The sequence below is a fragment of the Pongo abelii genome, chromosome 19, assembly GCF_028885655.2.
Source record: "Pongo abelii isolate AG06213 chromosome 19, NHGRI_mPonAbe1-v2.0_pri, whole genome shotgun sequence".
In the NCBI taxonomy this organism is placed as follows: Eukaryota; Metazoa; Chordata; class Mammalia; order Primates; family Hominidae; genus Pongo; species Pongo abelii.
In genome coordinates, this window is record NC_072004.2 from 3,267,136 (window position 1) to 3,286,973 (window position 19,838).

The 19,838-nt window shown below is 41.7% G+C and overlaps 2 protein-coding genes across 4 annotated transcripts in view; one reads left to right on the forward strand and one right to left on the reverse strand.

Moving 5' to 3' along the window:
- SPATA22 (spermatogenesis associated 22) overlaps positions 1 to 6,059 on the reverse strand; it is a 28,303-nt gene extending 22,244 nt beyond the window's left edge. For both annotated transcript variants that reach the window (XM_054535362.2, XM_002826841.4), the window contains exons 1-3: positions 4,702 to 6,059; positions 2,224 to 2,339; positions 375 to 503 (exon numbers count right to left, since the gene is read on the reverse strand). In XM_054535362.2, coding sequence (XP_054391337.1) covers positions 375 to 503; positions 2,224 to 2,266 — 172 coding nt within the window. In that variant the 5' untranslated portion in view covers positions 2,267 to 2,339; positions 4,702 to 6,059. The remainder of the gene's footprint in view (positions 1 to 374; positions 504 to 2,223; positions 2,340 to 4,701) is intronic.
- Positions 6,060 to 6,492: 433 nt separating this feature from the next.
- Positions 6,493 to 19,838, forward strand: part of ASPA (aspartoacylase) — a 28,785-nt gene continuing 15,439 nt past the window's right edge. The window contains exons 1-6 of one of the 2 annotated variants that reach the window (XM_054535213.2): positions 6,493 to 6,610; positions 8,362 to 8,385; positions 8,491 to 8,566; positions 9,071 to 9,333; positions 14,934 to 15,129; positions 16,826 to 16,919. In XM_054535213.2, coding sequence (XP_054391188.2) covers positions 9,098 to 9,333; positions 14,934 to 15,129; positions 16,826 to 16,919 — 526 coding nt within the window. In that variant the 5' untranslated portion in view covers positions 6,493 to 6,610; positions 8,362 to 8,385; positions 8,491 to 8,566; positions 9,071 to 9,097. 2 annotated transcript variants of the gene reach the window in all.

Consider the following 19,838-nt stretch of genomic DNA (forward strand, 5'->3'; position numbering starts at 1 on the left):
GTTCCCTTGCACACTTATCCCCACTCCTGAGGCAATTCATGTGTTTCCATTCTTTACCACCAAATGTACAGGCTATAATACAATATCCACATGTATTTTGAGAAAGAAAAAATATTTTCTACAGTATATGTTACTACTTTATTAGAACAAAGACTCCAAATCTAAGATACTCCATTTAAATGCTAAGCCACCCTTGTAGATAAGGAAACTTAAACACCTGACCTGGAATGTTCAGAAAGTGCTATGTCATTTCTATATGTGGATAATGGAAAGAAGAAAAAATAAACTTTCTATTTTCATTATAATATAAATTACAATTGTCTATAATCCTAGTTTGTATTTCCTGAAAATTTTTACCTTATTAATTTTCTTACCTGTAGGTAGAGGAGGAAAATCATAATTGTCAGAAGGGGTACTGATACCTGGATCATCTTTAAGTGGATTAGAAGTTAATGGCTGTCTGTTCCTCTTTTTCTGATTGAACAACGGAACAGGCAAACAGCCTAAATTGAATGTACCAATAAATTAGTACATACTAGACAAATAAGCAGATCTAGTTGTAAAATAATTACTGTATATAATAATACACACTTTAAATTTATCTACTTCTATATGCTAATATACTTATAGATTTCTATAACCTTAGATTGATTTTTACATTCTTTTTAAGATCCTGAATAGCCTAATTTGTTTCTTCAAAAACCTTTTCTTATTCTACCCTAACAGTTTTAATTCCTCTCATATGGAAGTAATTCCCATCTCCCCCCTCATTCCCCTTTCCAAATCCACTTTTTGTTTTCCTTATCCCCCTCCTGTGCTTGCCTGTTACCATATCAACTGCAGGGGACCTCTGAAGTTCAACAGAGGTGAGGAAGAACCAAACTCTGAACCATGCTTTGGACAATAGTGGCACACCCTTTTGGGCCTTGGTTCTCAAAGTTTCATTGGACTAAGATTTATCTGGAATTCTAATTAATGTGCAGGTTCCTAGACTCCACTCTCATAGATTTTATTTCAATAGATTTAGCCTGGAACTCAAAACTGCAATTTTAACAAGCACCTCAGGTATCTGTAATTATATATTTTGTGGATCATTTTGAGAATGCCTTAGAGAGTAATAATATCCAGTCCAAATGAGAATAAATACTACTACCAATTCCTCCAGATGGCAGATCTAGGATCTCAATTCAGGCCAAAAGTCACAAAATATAAACTTTAAAACTTAAGGAACTCGAAGGGAAAAGAAGTTCAAAAAGCTTGTCCATTGCTATAGAGCAAGTCAGTGGAAGAATCTAGATAGGACGCAAGATTCCTAAATATCAGTTCAGATCTCTTGCCACTGTACCGTTCTCTAACTGGTCATCATCAATTGTTCTACAGGCAAATACAGACTCTGTGAACAGTCTCTGATGAAAGCCTGGGAGAATTATGTGGGCTCTGGAATCAGACCGCCTAGGTCTTGAATTATGACTTCAAAGTAGGTTTGAATTATAACTTCAGAGTATGATCTTGGGCAATTTCCCTAAACTCTTTGTGCCAATATGACATATACTGATAGCATAATGATTAAGAGCATGGACTAACAGCCAGATTCCTAGGTTCAAATTCTGATTCTGCTACTTCATGGATTACTTATTTAACCTCTTTTAGCCTTGGTTTTCTCATCTGAAGAACAGAAATGATTATAATAACCTATCTTGGAGTATTGGTGTAAAGATTAAATAAATTAATATATATAATGTCTTGAATACAGTTAATCCACCATAAATAATAGTTACTATTATCTTCATTATGCATCATCATTCCCCTGGTTCTCAACATCCTTGCCCTGTCTTTATAGTAATAAATTGGGAAAGCAAAAATGATAGGAGAAGCTATTAGAAAGACAGAAGTGCTTCTGGAAATATTTTTAACAAGTAAGTCACAAATACAAACAAAAATAGATCTATTTCTTTGTTTTCAGTTTTAAAGCATAGAATAACCCAAGCACATCGAATTTGTAGAAAGAATATCAAAATAAATCTAAGAAACTTTGATCTTACTCCCACCTCTACCACTAAATGTTTTGTCTTGAGTTAAGTTATTTTACTTCCTTGGACCTAAAAAGTAAAGAGGCTAGATTAACTGTTCAATCTATTTTAAATTTATTTCCAATGTTATATCTATAAACTATACAAGCTTTATATGCTATATAGAAAATTTTTTTAAAAAGTTGTTCAATACCTGCTGTACTTCGAGCTGAATTTTCATTTAGGCTTCGCTTCATTTCCTTCAATATCAAAATCTATAATTTTCTCTTCAGCATTCCAAATTTACAATATGACACTGTCCCACTAGACCTGCAAAGAAAGAAACTTATAACTCATATTGTCTCAACTACAAAACCCAATCCTCAGCCCAGTGATTACTGAAATTATGGTTTTAAACTACTTTCAAACCTGATCATGGAAACACTTTAGGGAGTCCTTTGCTTTCTAAGAGTTTACACCATAATCCACTTTTCCAACCCTGTTCAAATTAAGTCATGACTAGGGCAACTGTAACCTTGCTTCATAAACATATGTGCATTTTTTCACACAGTATATGTAATTTATTTCAGAATCCAGCATCCACAAAGAGAATTCTGAACCACATCTACAAAGAGGAAAATGGACCACAGCGTTGGCAAACATACACGCTTCCAAGGCCAAGGAGGAAACACAGTATTTAGCCACCGGGAACTTCCTCCATGCCTCACTTCTAGGCATTGTGCAGGTCATCTGCCTTTGCATCAGTTTGAAATGCCTGGATTATATAATATCAAAGACTAAGTCTTCCTGAGGTCAGGAGTTCAAGACCAGCCTGGCCAACATGGCAAAAGCCCAACTCTACTAAAAATACAAAATTAGCCGGGAGTGGTGGTGGGCGCCTGTAATCCCAGCTCCTCGGGAGGCTGAGGCAGGAGAATCGCTTGAGCCTGAGAGGCCGAGGTTGCAGTGAGCTGAGATCGTGCTACTGCATTCCAGCCTGGGCAACAAGACCCAGACTCCATCTCAAAAAAAAAAAAAAAAAAAGAAAAGAAAGACTAAGTCCTCCCTTCATATCTAGAATAATTGTAATGACAAGTTTCCACTCCATTTCCACAACTTCGACAAATGAAACAAGTTTTTCCTTAGTTTTCTTCTTTTACAATAGAATTTATCTTGTAATTTTGCATGTTTAGCCCCTTTACACATTTCAACCGCAATGTAATTCAACGAACACTTGCCCACTGCATGAAGAGGCAAGATACAAACCCAAACCAGGTAACTTCTGTTCCAAATTCACAACCCAATGAGACAGACAGACTGACACATAACACAACCAAGCAATAATGCAAGTCAGGCCGAGGTGTTAATTTTCAAATATCGTTTCTGAAAATAAAACTTGGAAAACAGGCCGGGCGCAGTGGCTCACGCCTGTAATCCCAGCACTTTGGGAGGCCGAGGCGGGCGGATCACAAGGTCAGGAGATCGAGACCATCCTGGCTAACACGGGGAAACCCCGTCTCTACTAAAAATACAAAAAAATTAGCCAGGGGCAGTGGCAGGCCCCTGTGGTCCCAACTACGCGGGAGGCTGAGGCAGTAGAATGGCATGAACTCAGGAGGCGGAGGTTGTAGTGAGCCGAGATCACGCCACTGCACTCCAGCCTGGGCGACAGCGCGAGACTCCGTCTGAAAAAACAACAACAACAACAACAACAACAAAAAAACCTTGGGAAACACAAGGTCAGGTGCTGCCTCTGCTTTGTTTCCACATCTTAGGCTTGAAGCTGGGGAGAAGAGACAGACCCTTTAGAAAATATTCCTGGTGGCCAGGTGCGATGGCTCACGCCTGTGATCCCAGCACTTCGAGAGGCCAAGGCAAGTGGGTCACCTGAGATCGGGAGTTCAAGACGAGCCTGACCAACAAGGTGAAACCCCGTCTCTACTAAAACTACAAAAATTAGCCGGGCGTGGTGGTGGGTGCCTGTCATCCCAGCTACTTGGGAGGCTGAGGCAGGAGAATCACTTGAACCCCGGAAGTGGAGGTTGCAGTGAGCTGAGATCAGGCCACTGCACTCCAGCCTGGGTGACAGAGCAAGACTCCAACTAGGAAAAAAAAAGGAGGGAGGGACGGAGGGAGGCAAAGGAAGAAAGGAAGGGAAAGGAAAGGAAAATATTCTTGGTGCCATCCTAGGAGCCAAAACAGGGATTCTGCCGCTTTCTCTACCAGCGCAACTCACATCCTATATTTAGAGGGGCTTACGAGGGCTATTATGTTTCTTAGGATCAAACAAACAGAATAAACAACAACAACAAAATTTTTAAGTGTAACATTCTCCCCGCGGGACCATTGATCCTGGGGGCGGGGACCCTCATTTACCCCCAACCCCAGCTCCCGAATGGACCTAAGTGGCGTTAGTAATGGGGTTGGTGGCATTGGTGTGCAAAAAGTGTGCTCAATCTGCACAAACACACACCCACACACACCCACAAAAGCCACGGCCTCCAATGGCAGCCTGTTTTGGCTCCTGACCGGGGTGGGAGAGAAGAGGTTCCAGTCAGAGTTGAGACGCTCTTCCAAAGGCCTCTCCTGACCCGCCCACGGAGTGGGGGCAGTTTGGTATCAACGCACAGTCTTTCCCTTCGAGGCCCTCCCGCCAACACGACGCACCACTTTCGCCCTCAGTTTCCCTCACCTCCGTCAACCGTCGTCCAGGCAGCCCCTTCAGCAACCGCCGCCCTGCCCGCCTGCGAAGAAAGCGCGGGAATCAGGCTGTGCGCAGGCGCCGTGGACCGCGCAGGCGCAGTGGCCGCCTCCTCCGCGCGATGGCGTCTTCGCTGCCTGCCTGGCAGCCCTCGGCTGGGGGCGATGGCGTTAACGCGCTTCCTTGGCGTTCTCACACTGTGGGCGCAGGGATGGCTCCAGCTCCTTAGACTTTTGCCCAGAGAGGAAAGGAGACTGTCCTGTGACTGGAGAGACAGAGGCAGATCTCTTGCCCAACGGGCCTCAGCCCCACCAGCGTCTAAAAAGTGTGCCCCGCTTCCCCGCACCCCCTGGCCCTTTCTTAGGGTCCAGACATCCGTTTGTTAGATGCTGGTGGCCACTCAGAGTGTGCCCAGAGATTGACTTGAAGGCCACCCGAGGTGTCTGGCTCAATTTCTGGGTCGGATCAGGGTCAGGGAATCTGAGTCCCCAGGAGGCTGGGGACAGAGCTGAAGCCCAGGTTCAGATGGCGGCCGTGGAAGGCGGAGAGCCGTCAGCGAGGCAGGGCCGGGGCTGCGGGAGCTTGCGGGAGGGAAGCGCCCGTGAACCGCAGAGACGCTCTGCAGGGGAAGCCGCGTGGTGTGCGACCCTGGGCGTTGAGCTCCAGGCTTCTTGGCAAAGAGGACTGTGGCTTCCTGGCCCTGTGACCTTGGGCAAGTTACTTACTGAACACCCTCTGGACCTACCAGTAAAAGAACAATAACAACAATCGCCCTAAAAATACTAGAAGATGAAATAGACAATCCTGGCACACAGTAAATGCCCAGTAAATGTTAGCCCTTATTTAATATGAGTAACAGTAGCTGCCATTTATCCGGAACTTACTGTGGGCCAGGTAGTGGATTCTAGTTCTGAGTTCAAAGACCATGTTTTGTTGTTACCGTATCTTCTAACCATTTGAAGACTGGGATAGGGAAGGGCTCAGAGACGAAAGGAAGATTGTCAGTAAAGACCTAGGCCTATAAGACCACAGACATTTTAGTAGTTACTTTAAAACTATCTCAAGTAAAGAAGAGTGTTAGAAAATAATATTAGATGTAGACTGAGACCAGATAATAGCAGATCTTGAATGCCAGAGTAAGGAATAGCTTTCAAGGAATAGGGCCATCTTTTATTTTGGGAAGAAGAAGACTTCAACAATAAAAATAAAACTTGTTATTTATCATGGTTCCAGAGAGGAGTTACCCAAAATATGAATAGAAGCTTCAGGGAAGCAGATTTTGACTTCATATCTACATACAGATGTGCATACATTTACAACATTCACCTACCCACCCCAAAAATAGATGTTTCATTAAAAAAAAAAAACACCTTAAGCCAATTACTTCTGTAAGGACTGCAGACATGAGCAATATAGAATCTTGGCTAGCAGTTTATAAACTTAATCTGTTTTATACTTGTCTTGTTCTGCTTATTTATTTCCACCTGGAAAGTTGGTCAGGATGGGTCACAGGGAAGGAGAAAATTAAAGTAGTAAAAGTAGTTTGATTACATAACTACTGAACATCACATTATGTATGAGACATCTTATGTATAATATTTAGCAAAAAACCCTTCTTATCCCCCAATCATACCATTTAGGAAACAACCCACCTTAAATTTGTCCCCTACAAAATTTCTGGCAATGATGTACTGGACAGCCATGACTGTGAAGTAAAACTTTGCTCTCCTTTTGTTTTGTTTTGTTTTGTTTTTGAGATGGAGTTTCACTCTTGTTCCCTAGGTTGGAGTGCAATGGCACGATCTCAGCTCACTGCAACCTCCGCCTTCCAGGTTCAAGTGATTCTCCTGCCTCAGCCTCCTGAGTAGCCAGGATTACAGGCACCCGCCACCACGCCCAGGTAATTTTGTATTTTTAGTAGAGATGGGGTTTCACCATGTTGGCCAGGATGGTCTCGAACTCCTGACCTTAGGTGATCCACCCACCTCGGCCTCCCAATGTGCTGGGATTACAAGCGTGAGACCACACCCGGCCTCCTTTTGTTTTAAACTACATTATTTTATTAATACGTCAGGCAACTCTATCCCACAAAACATTTGTAATGCTGGAAGTTATTCTTACTCTTTTAAGTACTTCAGAATATTATATATTCAACTTAATAATGAGATAGTGACAATTCGAACGGGTTTCACTTAGTATACTATCAGTTCACTGAGAACTAATAAAAAAGTGTGGTTTTAGTGGGTCATCCCAAAAATCAAGTACACTTTGGGAAACAGGGAGTTAAAAATCTTTCGGAAGTTAACTTGGTATAAGAGTATGAAAAGCCTCTGTTGCTCTAGTTCTGAGGAAATGCTCTCCTTTTTCCTAATAAAGCTTTCCACAGAAGACAAACTCTGTACACAAAAAAACAAGGTAAGTATGGGAAATATTTGCTGCAATTCATTAACTCTCAAAAAAGTTATTCATTTTGACATGTAAGAGAAACTTTATTTATGAATGTGAAATGTGCTTCGAAGTGCTGATCTGTTAAAATTCCATAAAACAAGCTTCAAAATGCAAGTCATTTGTGCCAGCTACGAGTAAATAACTGAAGCAGCATTTCCAGAGAGACTAGGGCAAAGGACAGAACAAACTACAAATCAGCAGAAAAGAAACCAAGCATAGCAGAGTGTTAATAATTCACCATAGTTACTGCTCTTAAAACCAAAGCAACTAAACAACTGTCATCTGTTTACTTTTACGTGTGTTTTCATCATGTCTACACCGTCTGAAGTGTTCAGTATACATGGATGTGGACAGTCAAAGCCTACAGGAGCTTTTTTTTCTATTAGAACAGTCATTTTAATGTGTAGATTTGATGTGGTTATTTTGCTTTCTCTATCTCTGCATTATAAGCTCTTAAAGGAGGAACATTCATTGGGTTTATTAAATATTAGGAAGCATTCATATTTTATTTTTCCACCATGTCTTTTGTTTGTATATATGTTTGTTTCCTGAGCACATTGTAATGGCTGTTTATGTGAATTCTGAAAGAGCAAAACTAGAACTGTGAAGAAGACCAAAAATAACAGAGGCACCCTATTGTCCTGTGTAAAACACTAGACTTGGAATGAGAAACATGGGTCTCAGGCCTAGGTTCTCCTACATCCCTGCAGAACCTTAACTGAGTTACTTAACCTCTCTTTCGTTTACCCCTGCAGTGGGGATGTCAACACCTAACCCATCCTATCATATAAAATTAATGTATGAATAAACCGAGTGAAAGAATATTATAAATGAAACTGTGCAATTGTAATAAATTACTCTTATTGTACCCTCTATCAAACAACCTGGCATTACTAGTACATGGTATTTCCAGTACTTGAACATATTTGACTTTCTGGGTGATTGAGCATGAAATCAAATCAGATTTGGCTCAGAGTCATTTCTCCAAAGGGATGTAATCATCTTAGTATTCTGGATAATTTCCCCTAATAAGACCCTTTTTTGAGTAACACAGTCCAGTGGAGAGTCCCTGCTGACAGTGAATAAGGCTGTGTCTATATAAATTCACATGATGTGGTTAGCACATGCAGTATGTCCCAAGACATTTTCAGGCATCACAAAGACTTGAAAATTACTAACAGTTGTCTTTCCTTTGGTATTTAGGCAAAAAATGAGGAAGATTCATAAGTAAGTTAACACAGAATTACCAAAAACTTCATGAGAAAGAAATGAAGAGATGTTTCAGGGTAGCTTTTTGAGTCCCAAGTGATTTGGCCCTTCTGTTTCTGATAGTGAAAAAGCATTCTGAAAGAACGGGTGCCGGTTCAAGAGGAGGTCTCTGAGGGTCAGCCTCTGGCTGTTTATAGAGGTGAGATTCAAATGCCCTCAGATCATGAAAAGTGCTTGAACTCATTTCAGAGAAGAAATGTTTTGAAATGCCCGTGGAAATGCTGAGTGGGCCACTTTTTTATTTTTTGAGATTAGAAATGTATAAACTATTTTTATTATTACAAATAATTGTGAAAGCCTCACTGGACGACATCCTAGCTGAGGAAAAGAACAGAATTTTTGTATTAGTGTGAAATGCTAATTTATTACTGTATTTAGATCTACTGACCATCTGAGGGAGTTAGAAGTTAAAGTAAACAGCTGTATCTCTAGTTGGTCTTTGCATATTTTAATCCAAATATGGTAAAGGGCAGGGCTAAAGAAGGGAGTGTCCATAAATGGGGCTCAGAACTTGTAACAGAACATTAAAATATACTCCACTCAAGGGAATTCTGTACTTTGCCCTTTGGGTAAAGTCTCATTTAAATTTCTAAACCTTTCTTAAGAAAATCAAATTTCCTTTGATCTCTCTTCTGAATTGCAGAAATCAGATAAAAAACTACTTGGTGAAATGACTTCTTGTCACATTGCTGAAGAACCTATACAAAAGGTTGCTATCTTTGGAGGAACCCATGGGAATGAGCTAACCGGAGTATTTCTGGTTAAGCATTGGCTAGAGAATGGCGCTGAGATTCAGAGAACAGGGCTGGAGGTAAAACCATTTATTACGAACCCCAGAGCAGTGAAGAAGTGTACCAGATATATTGACTGTGACCTGAATCGCATTTTTGACCTTGAAAATCTTGGGTAAGACTATGCTTTGTATTGTATATGTATGTATGTTGTGTGAAAAGTGGTAGGTGTGTGAAAGAGAACACATATATGTATATGCAGATGATAATTCATGTCCGTACATGCAGTCGTATGTTGAATAAGATCACTTTCACTTTTAATTATACTGCATTGTCAATTGCACAGTTATCTAAACAGGGCACTCACATGCTCTTTTATAAACTTTCTTAAGCACCGGATTATTAAGTTTTCTTTTCAAATGTATACAGACTGAGACAATAAATAGAAAAGGGTTTTGTTTTAAAATCATACCTTTAAAGAAACAGATTTAATACTCCTTTGCATTGAGTTAGTGTTTGGCCACTATGCTTGCATACATAATTGTTAGCTTTTTAGGAAATTCACTACTATGTTTTCAAGCAACTATGTTTACGGTAATGCATAAAGTTCTAGTTCAAAAAATGTAATGTTTCAAGTAATATTTGTTGAATGAAAACGTGATTAAATATCTTTTGCCAGAAGACATCAGACACTTTGGGAGGCCGAGGCAGGCGGATCACGAGGTCAGGAGATCGAGACCATCCTGGCTAACATGGTGAAACCCCATCTCTACTAAAAATACAAAAAATTAGCCGGGCGTAGTGGCGGGCACCTGTAGTCCCAGCTACTCGGGAGGCTGAGGCAGGAGAATGGCGTGAACCCGGGAGGCAGAGCATGCAGTGAGCCGAGATTGCACCACTGCACTTCAGCCTGGGAGACAGAGCGAGACTCCGTCTCAAAAAAAAAAAAAAAAAAAAAAAAAAAGACATCAGACCTCCCTGTGATCCGGAGTAGCAGACATACTTAACTTCCATGGTGGATAGTCGTAGATGGGATACCAGAGATGAGAACTAAAGACACCATCTGAATTTTCAGAGCTTATATTTTGCTGATTTATAATATATTACATACAACGTATGCAGTCATAACATGCTAGGTTAGGTCCTTATTAATTATTTTTGCCTTCGTTTACATCATAATAGCTACCACTGTAGATATAATATGACTCCACATATTTGCTTTTTACCACTTCTTTCTTTGTTTCTCTTTTTGAGATGGAGTTTCGCTCTTGTTGCCCAGTCTGGAGTGCAATGGTGCAATCTCAGCTCACTGCAGCCTCCACCTCTGGGTTAAAGTGATTCTCCTGCCTCAGCCTCCTGAGTAGCTGGGATTACAGGCACCCGCCACCATGTCCAGGTAATTTTTTGTATTTTTAGTAGAGACGGGGTTTCGCCATGTTGGCCAGGCTGGTCTCAAACTCCTGGCCTCAGGTGATCTGCCTGCTTTAGCCTCCCAAAGTGCTGGGATTATAGGCGTGAGCCACCGCGCTGGGCCGCTTTTTTTCTTTTACTAAAAAATATTCGGAAACATCTGTTTTTCTCAGGAAACTGTGCCAGATACTGGGGGAGTACACAGCTCTAAACAACTTGGTTTCTACCCCTCAAGGAGTTGGTAGACTACTAGCTAAGATATAAGATACATGGCCAGGCGCGGTGGCTCACACCTGTAATCCCAACACTTTGGGAGGCCGAGGCGGGCGGATCATGAGGTCAGGAGATCAAGACCATCCTGGCTAACACGGTAAAACCCCGTCTCTACTAAAAAAAATACAAAAAATTAGCTGGGCATGGTGGCGGGCACCTGTAGTCCCAGCTATTCGGGAGACTGAGGCAGGAGAATGGCGTGAACCTGGGAGGCAGAGCTTGCAGTGAGCAGAGATGGCGCCACTGCACTCCAGCCTGGGCGACAGAGCGAGACTCCGTCTCAAAAAAATATATATATACATAAGATACGCACAGGCACAGCTAGCCGCTGTTCTATGTGCTTGTTTTCTGATCAACTCTAATTTGAGTTAGATCACTCCTTAGGTTTAGTCTCAACACAGATCAAAAAATGGACACTACTCTTAATAGAAACATGCCTCACTTTATGGAATAGATGTTTTTCAGGGCAATTATACAGCAGTCATCCTGTTTGTATGAAATCATATTTTTACTAGCATAAATTTTAATTTGAGAAATGCTTTATCTTCATGACTGAGTTTATGTCAACACAATTCATGCTTATCTATTGACCTAAGAGAGCTGTTAACTAACTTCTATATTACAGGTAAGAATTTGTTGAAGAATAACTTTTAGTCGGCATATTAACTTCCCAAATAGGTGTGAAATAGACTGGGGTGAGTTTATGAGCACCCAGTAGTATGCATTTCAGTGAGCACAGTCTTTTCACTTAAATTCACTTTCTGCTCCTTACTGTTAACACTATTCAGAGACTAGACTGTTCCCAGCGTGGTTAAAAAATTATAAAATAGATAAACTGATTAAATTCTCCCATCCTACCTCTCCCAAATTTATTCATCTTCCTGTATTCCTCATCTCAGTGGTAGCATCATTATCCACCAAGTCCCCTATGAAAATCACCCTAGAACCTTCCCAGCGCTTCGTCTTCCACGTCTAGTGGGTCACTAAATCCTCCCAATCATTCCTTGCAAGTACTTCACAAATCCAGCCTTCCTCTCCAGTTTTACTACCTTAGTTGATTTCCTCTGTGGACAGTTAGAATAGCCTCCTAAAGGGTCTCTCTGCATCCAGACTTGCTCTGACCCTTCTTGCCATCTATTTTCCATCTGATACCTCTAGGAATCATCCTAATATGCAAACCTTATCATGTCTCTCCCCTGCTGAAGATTTTTTTAAAGTGTATCCAGAATAGATTTAATCAACTTAGTATGGCTAATGCCCTTCAGAATCTCACTCTTCCCTATTCTTCATCCCTTGGGACTCTTCCAATGGGAGCTCATCTGCAGGCATGAGAACTCAAAGTGTCCATCATTTTTCAAAACTTCAAGACTTGACTCTGAGCAACTGGGTAGATACTAGCACCATTTACTCAAATGCGGAAGAATGATATAGAACCAAAATTGCTGGGGGCGACCTCAGGGGGTTATTTCATGAATTAACTTTTAAAATGTATAAATATCCATTAGGCTTGGTTTGCATATAATAAGGAACCTAAGAATAGTGGTTTAAACAAAGAAGGGTTTCTTGTTCACAAATAATAAGTCCAGAAGTAGGCTGTCCAGGGCTGGTGCAGCGGCCACATGGTATCATCAATGCCATAGGCTCCTTCTACCTTCCCACAGCACTGTCTCAACATGGCCCTTTCGACCTTCCCGCTGCACCGTCTCCACGTGGCCCCTCCCACCTTCCCGCTGCACCGTCTCCACGTGGCCCCTCCCACCTTCCCGCTGCACCGTCTCCACGTGGCCCCTCCCACCTTCCCCCTGCACCGTCTCCACGTGGCCCCTCCCACCTTCCCGCTGCACCGTCTCCACGTGGCCCCTCCCACCTTCCCGCTGCACCGTCTCCACGTGGCCCCTCCCACCTTCCCGCTGCACCTGTCTCCCCCTGCACCGTCTCCGCGTGGCCCCTCCCACCTTCCCGCTGCACCGTCTCCACGTGGCCCCTCCCACCTTCCCGCTGCACCGTCTCCACGTGGCCCCTCCCACCTTCCCCCTGCACCGTCTCCACGTGGCCCCTCCCACCTTCCCGCTGCACCGTCTCCACGTGGCCCCTCCCACCTTCCCGCTGCACCGTCTCCACGTGGCCCCTCCCACCTTCCCGCTGCACCGTCTCGACGCGGTCCCTTCTACCTTCCCACTGCACTGTCTCAAGATGCCGGCTTTGTCCTCATGGTTTTTGCTTCAAAGTCACAAAATAACTACTACACCTTCCTGATCGCATTCCAGGCAGGAATTAGCCCATTGTACACAGTAGGTCCCTTGAAGATACTAGCAAAAATAACCAAGGAATACAAATAGATGGAATTTTAGGAAAATGTGGTCGAATGGTTTAATGAGGAAAAGTAAATGAAAAACATTATTATATCTAGAAAAATAATGTATCCTAACCATTGTGTGAAGTGGGGAGAGGGTAGAGGCCCATTTGAGAATGGAAAAAAAAACTACTGGCCCTTGTGCCAGAAAAAAATACATATATCTGTACCTGCAAACTTGTGGCCTTTTTGGGGAGGTTACAGACTCTGAAAACTCTGTCCCTGGACCTCTAGTGGTTCCTGGACCTCAATTAAGAATCTCTAATTAGGTGTGGCTGCTCATGCTTGTGATTCCAGCACTTTGGGAGGCCAAGGCAGGAGGATTGCCTGAGGCCAAGAATTCTGTAACCACCCAGCAAGTTCTCCTCATCCGCTGCCCAGACAGAGCTGATTTATCAAGACAAGGGAACTGCAATAAAGAGTTTAATTCACGCAGAGCCGGCTGTACAGAAGGCCAGAGTTTTATTACTCAAATCAGTCTCCCCGAAAATTCATAGATTGGAATTTTTAAGGATAATTTGGTGGGTAGGGGGCCAGTGAGTCGGGAGTGCCGATTGGTCAGATCCGAGGTAAAATCATAGGGAGTTGGAGCTGTCCTCTTGCGCTGAATCAGTTCCTGCGTGGGGACCACGAGACCAGATAAGCCAGTTTATCCATCTGGGTGGTGCCAGCTGATCTGTCAACTCAGGGTTTACAAAATATCTCAAACCCTGATCTTAGGTTTTACAATAGGGTGTTATCCCCAGGAGCAATTTCAGGAGGTTCAGAACCTTGCGGCCCTCCAGCTGCATGACTCCTAAATCATAATTTCTAATCTTGTGGCTAATTTGTTAGTCCTGCAAAGGCAGTCTAGTTCCCAGGTAGGAAGGGGGCTTGTTTTGGGAAAGGGCTGTTTCCAACTTTGTTTCAAAGTTAAACTATACGTTCCTCCCAAAGTTAGTTCAGTTTACACCCAGGCATGAACGAGGATAGCTTGGAGATTAGAAGCAAGGTGGAGTCAGGTTAGATCTCTTTCATTGTAATAATTGTCTCAGTTATAATTTTTGCAAAGGCAGTTTTAGTTCAAGACCAGCCTGGGCAACAGAGCAAGACTGTATCTCCACAAAAGATAAGAAGATTAGCTGGGCATGGTGGCACACACCTGTAGTTTCAGCTGCTCGGGAGGCTGAGATGGGAAGATTGCTTGAGCCCACGAGTTTGAGGGTACAATGAGACATAATTGGGCCACTGCACTCCAGCCTGGGCAACAGAGCAAGATCCTGTCTCAAAAAATTAAAATGATCTCTAATTAGATTATGCGAACCCCTAAGTGACTATATTTGTGCACTAGAATTAGCTAAAGTGGGGGAAAAAAAGATGCATTTGATGGTCTAGTCCCATAATAAATAACCCAGTGTACCTTAACTACTAAGAAACTGTTCATTAAATTAATGGATATGTTGTGTTCAAGATTGAAATCAAATGATAAATTCTGTTTGATATGTCCTATTCATGACCAGCCACATAAATGAACGTATTACTTTGCAAGCGTGCCAATGCAACATTAGTTATATGGAATCAAATGAAGAAAAAGAATGTAAGTTTTCATATATAAACATTTCAGGTAAGTTTTTACTTACCACACAGATTTTTCATATTAAAGATTTGGCAACTGGTTGTTTTTACACTGTGTTCTTATTATATGTTTATATTATCTCAGGCACAGATGTTGTTAATCTTTTTCTTTCTGCTTATAACAGCAAAAAAATGTCAGAAGATTTGCCATATGAAGTGAGAAGGGCTCAAGAAATAAATCATTTATTTGGTCCAAAAGATAGTGAAGATTCCTATGACATTATTTTTGACCTTCACAACACCACTTCTAACATGGGGTGCACTCTTATTCTTGAGGATTCCAGGAATCACTTTTTAATTCAGATGTTTCATTATATTAAGGTAATGTTAATGTTATTAATTTATAAGTTAGCAAAGGACTTGTACTTTTAAGTCAATTATGGATGTGAGACAATCAGAAAACAGTTATGAGGGAAGGTGCAAGAGAAATGGGATTTATTCCACAGCCAGGCTTAGTGGTTGGGGGAAAGGGTGCTACCAGAACACAGAGGCAGTGGTGAGAGGAAGGAGAAAAAGAGAGGAAATAAGTAAAATAATAAACACAATTAATAAAGTAATAAAACACTTGTGGATTCTTGTGTCTATAAAATTACACATTTTATCCAGACAGCCACCAGATGGTGGGGTATTTGTTAAAACCAAGTAAAATTAATATTAAAAGTTTAAATGGTATGGTCAATTTGTTAAAACCAAGTAAAATTAATATTAAAACTTTAAATGGTATGAGATCTCAATTACAAGGTTTTAGGAAACTTAAGAAATAGCCCTTTAATGTAGACTAAAGCCGAGTGATAAAAAGATTGCCTCCCTTTAGTCCTGCCCCCGTCCCCATTTGATTTAGACACCCCAGAATACGTCTAATCTTTCAGTACTCCATAATCATTTTAAGGCTCAGAAATCTGAGAAAATTTGCTAGAAAATAGCAACCAATCAGAAACACACATAAGGATCTGTATGCTTATTTCTGTGTACTAGATAGCCTTCCTTCGTGAGAGCGAGGATGATTGAGAGGAAAGAGTGTGGCCTGTGCTCAGATCCTCACTTTCTCCTTCACTAACCTTAGACAAAATGCACCATTCCCAAAACCTTGCCTCCTTCATTTTATAAAATTGGTGTTATAACAAACAACACTTACCCATAAGGGTACTCAAAGCCTTAAATGACATAAAGTATTTAAAGCATTTAGCCTAATACCTGGACTATAGTAAAGATTATTATTTTTGTTTCCCTTAAGTTTTGGACAGTAACTGGGTAGTGGTCCTGGTAGGACATCATAATGTAGCGATTCTTCGTTGCCTATTGAAGAGAGAGCTGAATGCTTTGGTTGCCAGATATGGAAGCAGAATTGCTGACACTTTGTTATCCAAACCAAGAGGCCTGTCTTCAATTTTCATGCAGACAAGCAGGAGGAGGGGGAATCACCCAACATCTGTAGAGAGCTGGATCACAGGAATAGAAACAACTGTTGAAGAGACCAATACCAAGCTAAATAGTGTAACCCGTGATGAAACAAAAATCACCACATCCTAGTGATAAATGAGATTTTAGTTGCCCTTGCCACTAAAACAAATAAAATGGGTAACTATGTGAGAAGATAGATATGTTAATTCGCTTCACTATAGTAACCCTTTTACTATCTATATGTATTCTACAACATCATGATGTATACCTTAAATAAACAACAAATAAAAACTATTTTAAAAAAAATCACCACATCCATTAAGAAAGAACATTTATTTCATGTTTTTTGATCATGGTTCTGGAGAACTATTTAATGTACATTTTACCTGGAAGGACATTGTATAATTCAATTGTATATGAATTTCATATTGTATAATTTATTTGTATCTTTTCAAAGCTATAATACCATTGGGTTTTAAAGTATTTCATAAAGGTGTCTTACCAATCTTAGTTGATGAAGTAAAACGTATTGAAGGTATTATTGACTCTGTTGAAGCAAAGAGAACAAAACATACGGTTTTTACACAATAAGAAAGACGTTTTCGATTTTTTTCAGACTTCTTTGGCTCCACTCCCCTGCTACGTTTATCTTATTGAGCATCCTTCCCTCAAATATGCGACCACTCGTTCTATAGCCAAGTATCCTGTGGGTAAGTCATAGTTCCCATTGTCATAACTCAATAAAATATGTCCTAGCTGAAACTCAGAGAAATTTATTATTTATTTATTTATTTATTTATTTTGAGACAGAGTCTTGCTCTGTCACCCAGGCTGGAGTCCAATGGTGTGATCTCAGCTCACTGCAACCTCCACCTCTCCGGTTCAAGTGATTCTCCTGCCTCAAGCTCCCTAGTAGCTGGGATTACAGGCATGTGCCACCACACCCAGCTAATTTTTGTATTTTTAGTACAGACGGGGTTTCACCATGTTAGCCAGGGCTGGCCTCAAACTCCTGACCTCAGGTGATGCACCTGCCTCAGCCTCCCAAAGTGCTGGGATTACAGGCATGAGCCACTATGCCTGGCCGAGAAAATCATTTTTAAAAAAACATTTACAGCTACCTTCCATATCCTTAGGCTTATAACTGTCAAGTAACAAGCAGTGTAGCTCCAGGCAGGCTCTAACTGTACCGAATTTCCCCAATTTCACTGAGCAGCTTTCTGGTTTTGTTCATGTTCCCTTTGCTGTAATGTTTGGCCCTTCTATTTAGTCTGGCACAATTCTTCTCATTCTCAAGATTCAGTTCACCTGTCACTTCCTATAGAACTTTCCCTGACCCCCCTCTACAACATTAATTACTCCAGAAATGTGTACATTTGACTAATATTTATAGTGTGCCTACCAGAGACCAACCCTGTGCTAGGTGCGGGGACAGAACAATGAGCAAGACACACAGTCTCCCTTCAAACAGCTTCGTATCTGATGAGAAGACAGACAGGTAATCAGGTAATCACTGCACAGAGTGATAAATGCTAAATAGGGGCAATTACAGAAGACTGGAAGAGCAGGAAAGACCTAACCCAGTCTTGATGGATCACAGAAGGCCCAAAGAAGTGGGATCCATCTTGAGGTTGTCTATGTGTATGTGTTTGGGGGAGGAAAGGAAAAAAATTGAGAGCAGTCAACAGGATTCTAGACGAGGGTCTTGAAATTATCTGTGATGAAGGGCCATTGTTGATTTCCAATCTGCTATAGAGCAATACTTTTGTAAAATATAATTTAAAAATGAATTTCTAGAAAAACGATCACATACTTGAATGTTGCAGCAATGTCAAATTGCTATAAAAGTTTCTAAACACTTATTTTAATTTCTGTACTTATCTCGCCTGGGACTAGCAGCAGACAATTGGTGGACCAGTCCCTGTCCTCAGACAACACTTTGAGGAAAAAGGAATATCATATACAAAGGCCTCAAACCCCTAATTGATGACATGCCATACTTGATACACTGTGTTCTCCATTTATCTTAGCACTCTCTGTTCCCTATCCCCTTCTGTGGGCTGATAATATATGCTTACTAAATATTAGCTCAAATTACCAGTAAGTACACAATTCCAACTTATAAATGATCATCATTCACAGTTGGGTTTTTTTTTTTTTTCTGGGAAAGGGTCTCACTCTGTTGCCCAGGCTGAGTGCAGCGGCACGATCACAGTTCACTGCAGCCTTGACTTCCTGGGCTCAGGCAATCCTCCCATCTCAGCCTCCCGAGTAGCTCAAACTACAGGCACGTGCCACCACATTCCGCTAATTTTTTATTTTTTGTAAAGACAGGATCTCGGTATGATGCCCAGGCTGGTCTCAAACTCCTGACCCAAGCAATTGTCCCACCTTGGCCTCCCAAAGTGCTGGGATTACAAGCATGAGCCACCACGCCTGTACCTCATATCATATGATGTGTTTTAATCACACATATCCCACACAGACTCATACGAACTTATCCATTCCTTCCCACGCAGGTTCTATAACTATAACCATATATAAAATACTAGCCAACCAGAAGAATCGCTTGAACCCCAGAGGTGGAGGTTGCAGTGAGCCGAGATCATGCCATTGCACTCCAGCTGGGGCAACAAAAGTGAAACTCCGTCTCAAAAAAACAACCAAAAAAATAAATACTAGCCATCTAACACTGGTAATACATACATTCATGAGCTTGTCCGGAGTGCTCAGATTTGACTGGATCAGAAAGGCAAGGGGTCTGTTTCTCCAAAGTGCTTGTGCTACCAGTGACCTACTCCAGGTTGTTTTCTGACCCTCTCCTTATCAAGACCTGTCAAAGATCTGAGAAATTTTACCCGACTTACAAGCTAACCATTAGCCTAGCACCTCTGAGTGGATGCCAGTAGAAGACACAAGACTCCTAAAACAGAGACAAAGAATAGATTATTGACAGTAGTAATAGCAGAGTGTCAGCATTTCTGCACCATTCCCCAAGCTCCACTTCCCACAGGGTGACACAGAAAGAGCCAGATGGCAGCTATCCATGCCAGTGGTTACATTCTAGGAGACAAACCCTGAGCTGAGGGAACTTTTATTTTATTTTATTTTATTTTATTTTTTATTTTATTTTATTTTTTGAGATGGAGTTTCGCTCTTTTTGCCCAGGCTGGAGTGCAGTGGCACGATCTTGGCTCACTGCAACCTCCACCTCCTGGGTTTAAGCGATTCTCCTGCCTCAGCCTCCCGAGTAGCTGGGATTACAGGTGCCTACCACCATACCCAGCAAAGTTTTTGCATTTTTAGTAGAGACAAGGTTTCACCATGTTGGCCAGGCTGGTCTCGAACTTCTGACTTCAGGTGATCCACCGCCTCAGCCTCCCAAAGTGCTGGGATTGCAGGCATGAGCCACTGCGCCCGGCTGTGAACCTTCATTTTTATAATGGGCAGTAGGCACGAGTGCCCTTTACCCCAAGGAAGACTCCATTCCTAACTTCCAAGGCTGTTCACTATACAGACATCCTTGAAAAGATCATCTGAAACAAAAATAGTCCATGTCTTGCTCACAAGACTTGGAGAAATGCAGAAGATCCATAAGGAACCCTCTCTCCACATCCCTTTTACCACCT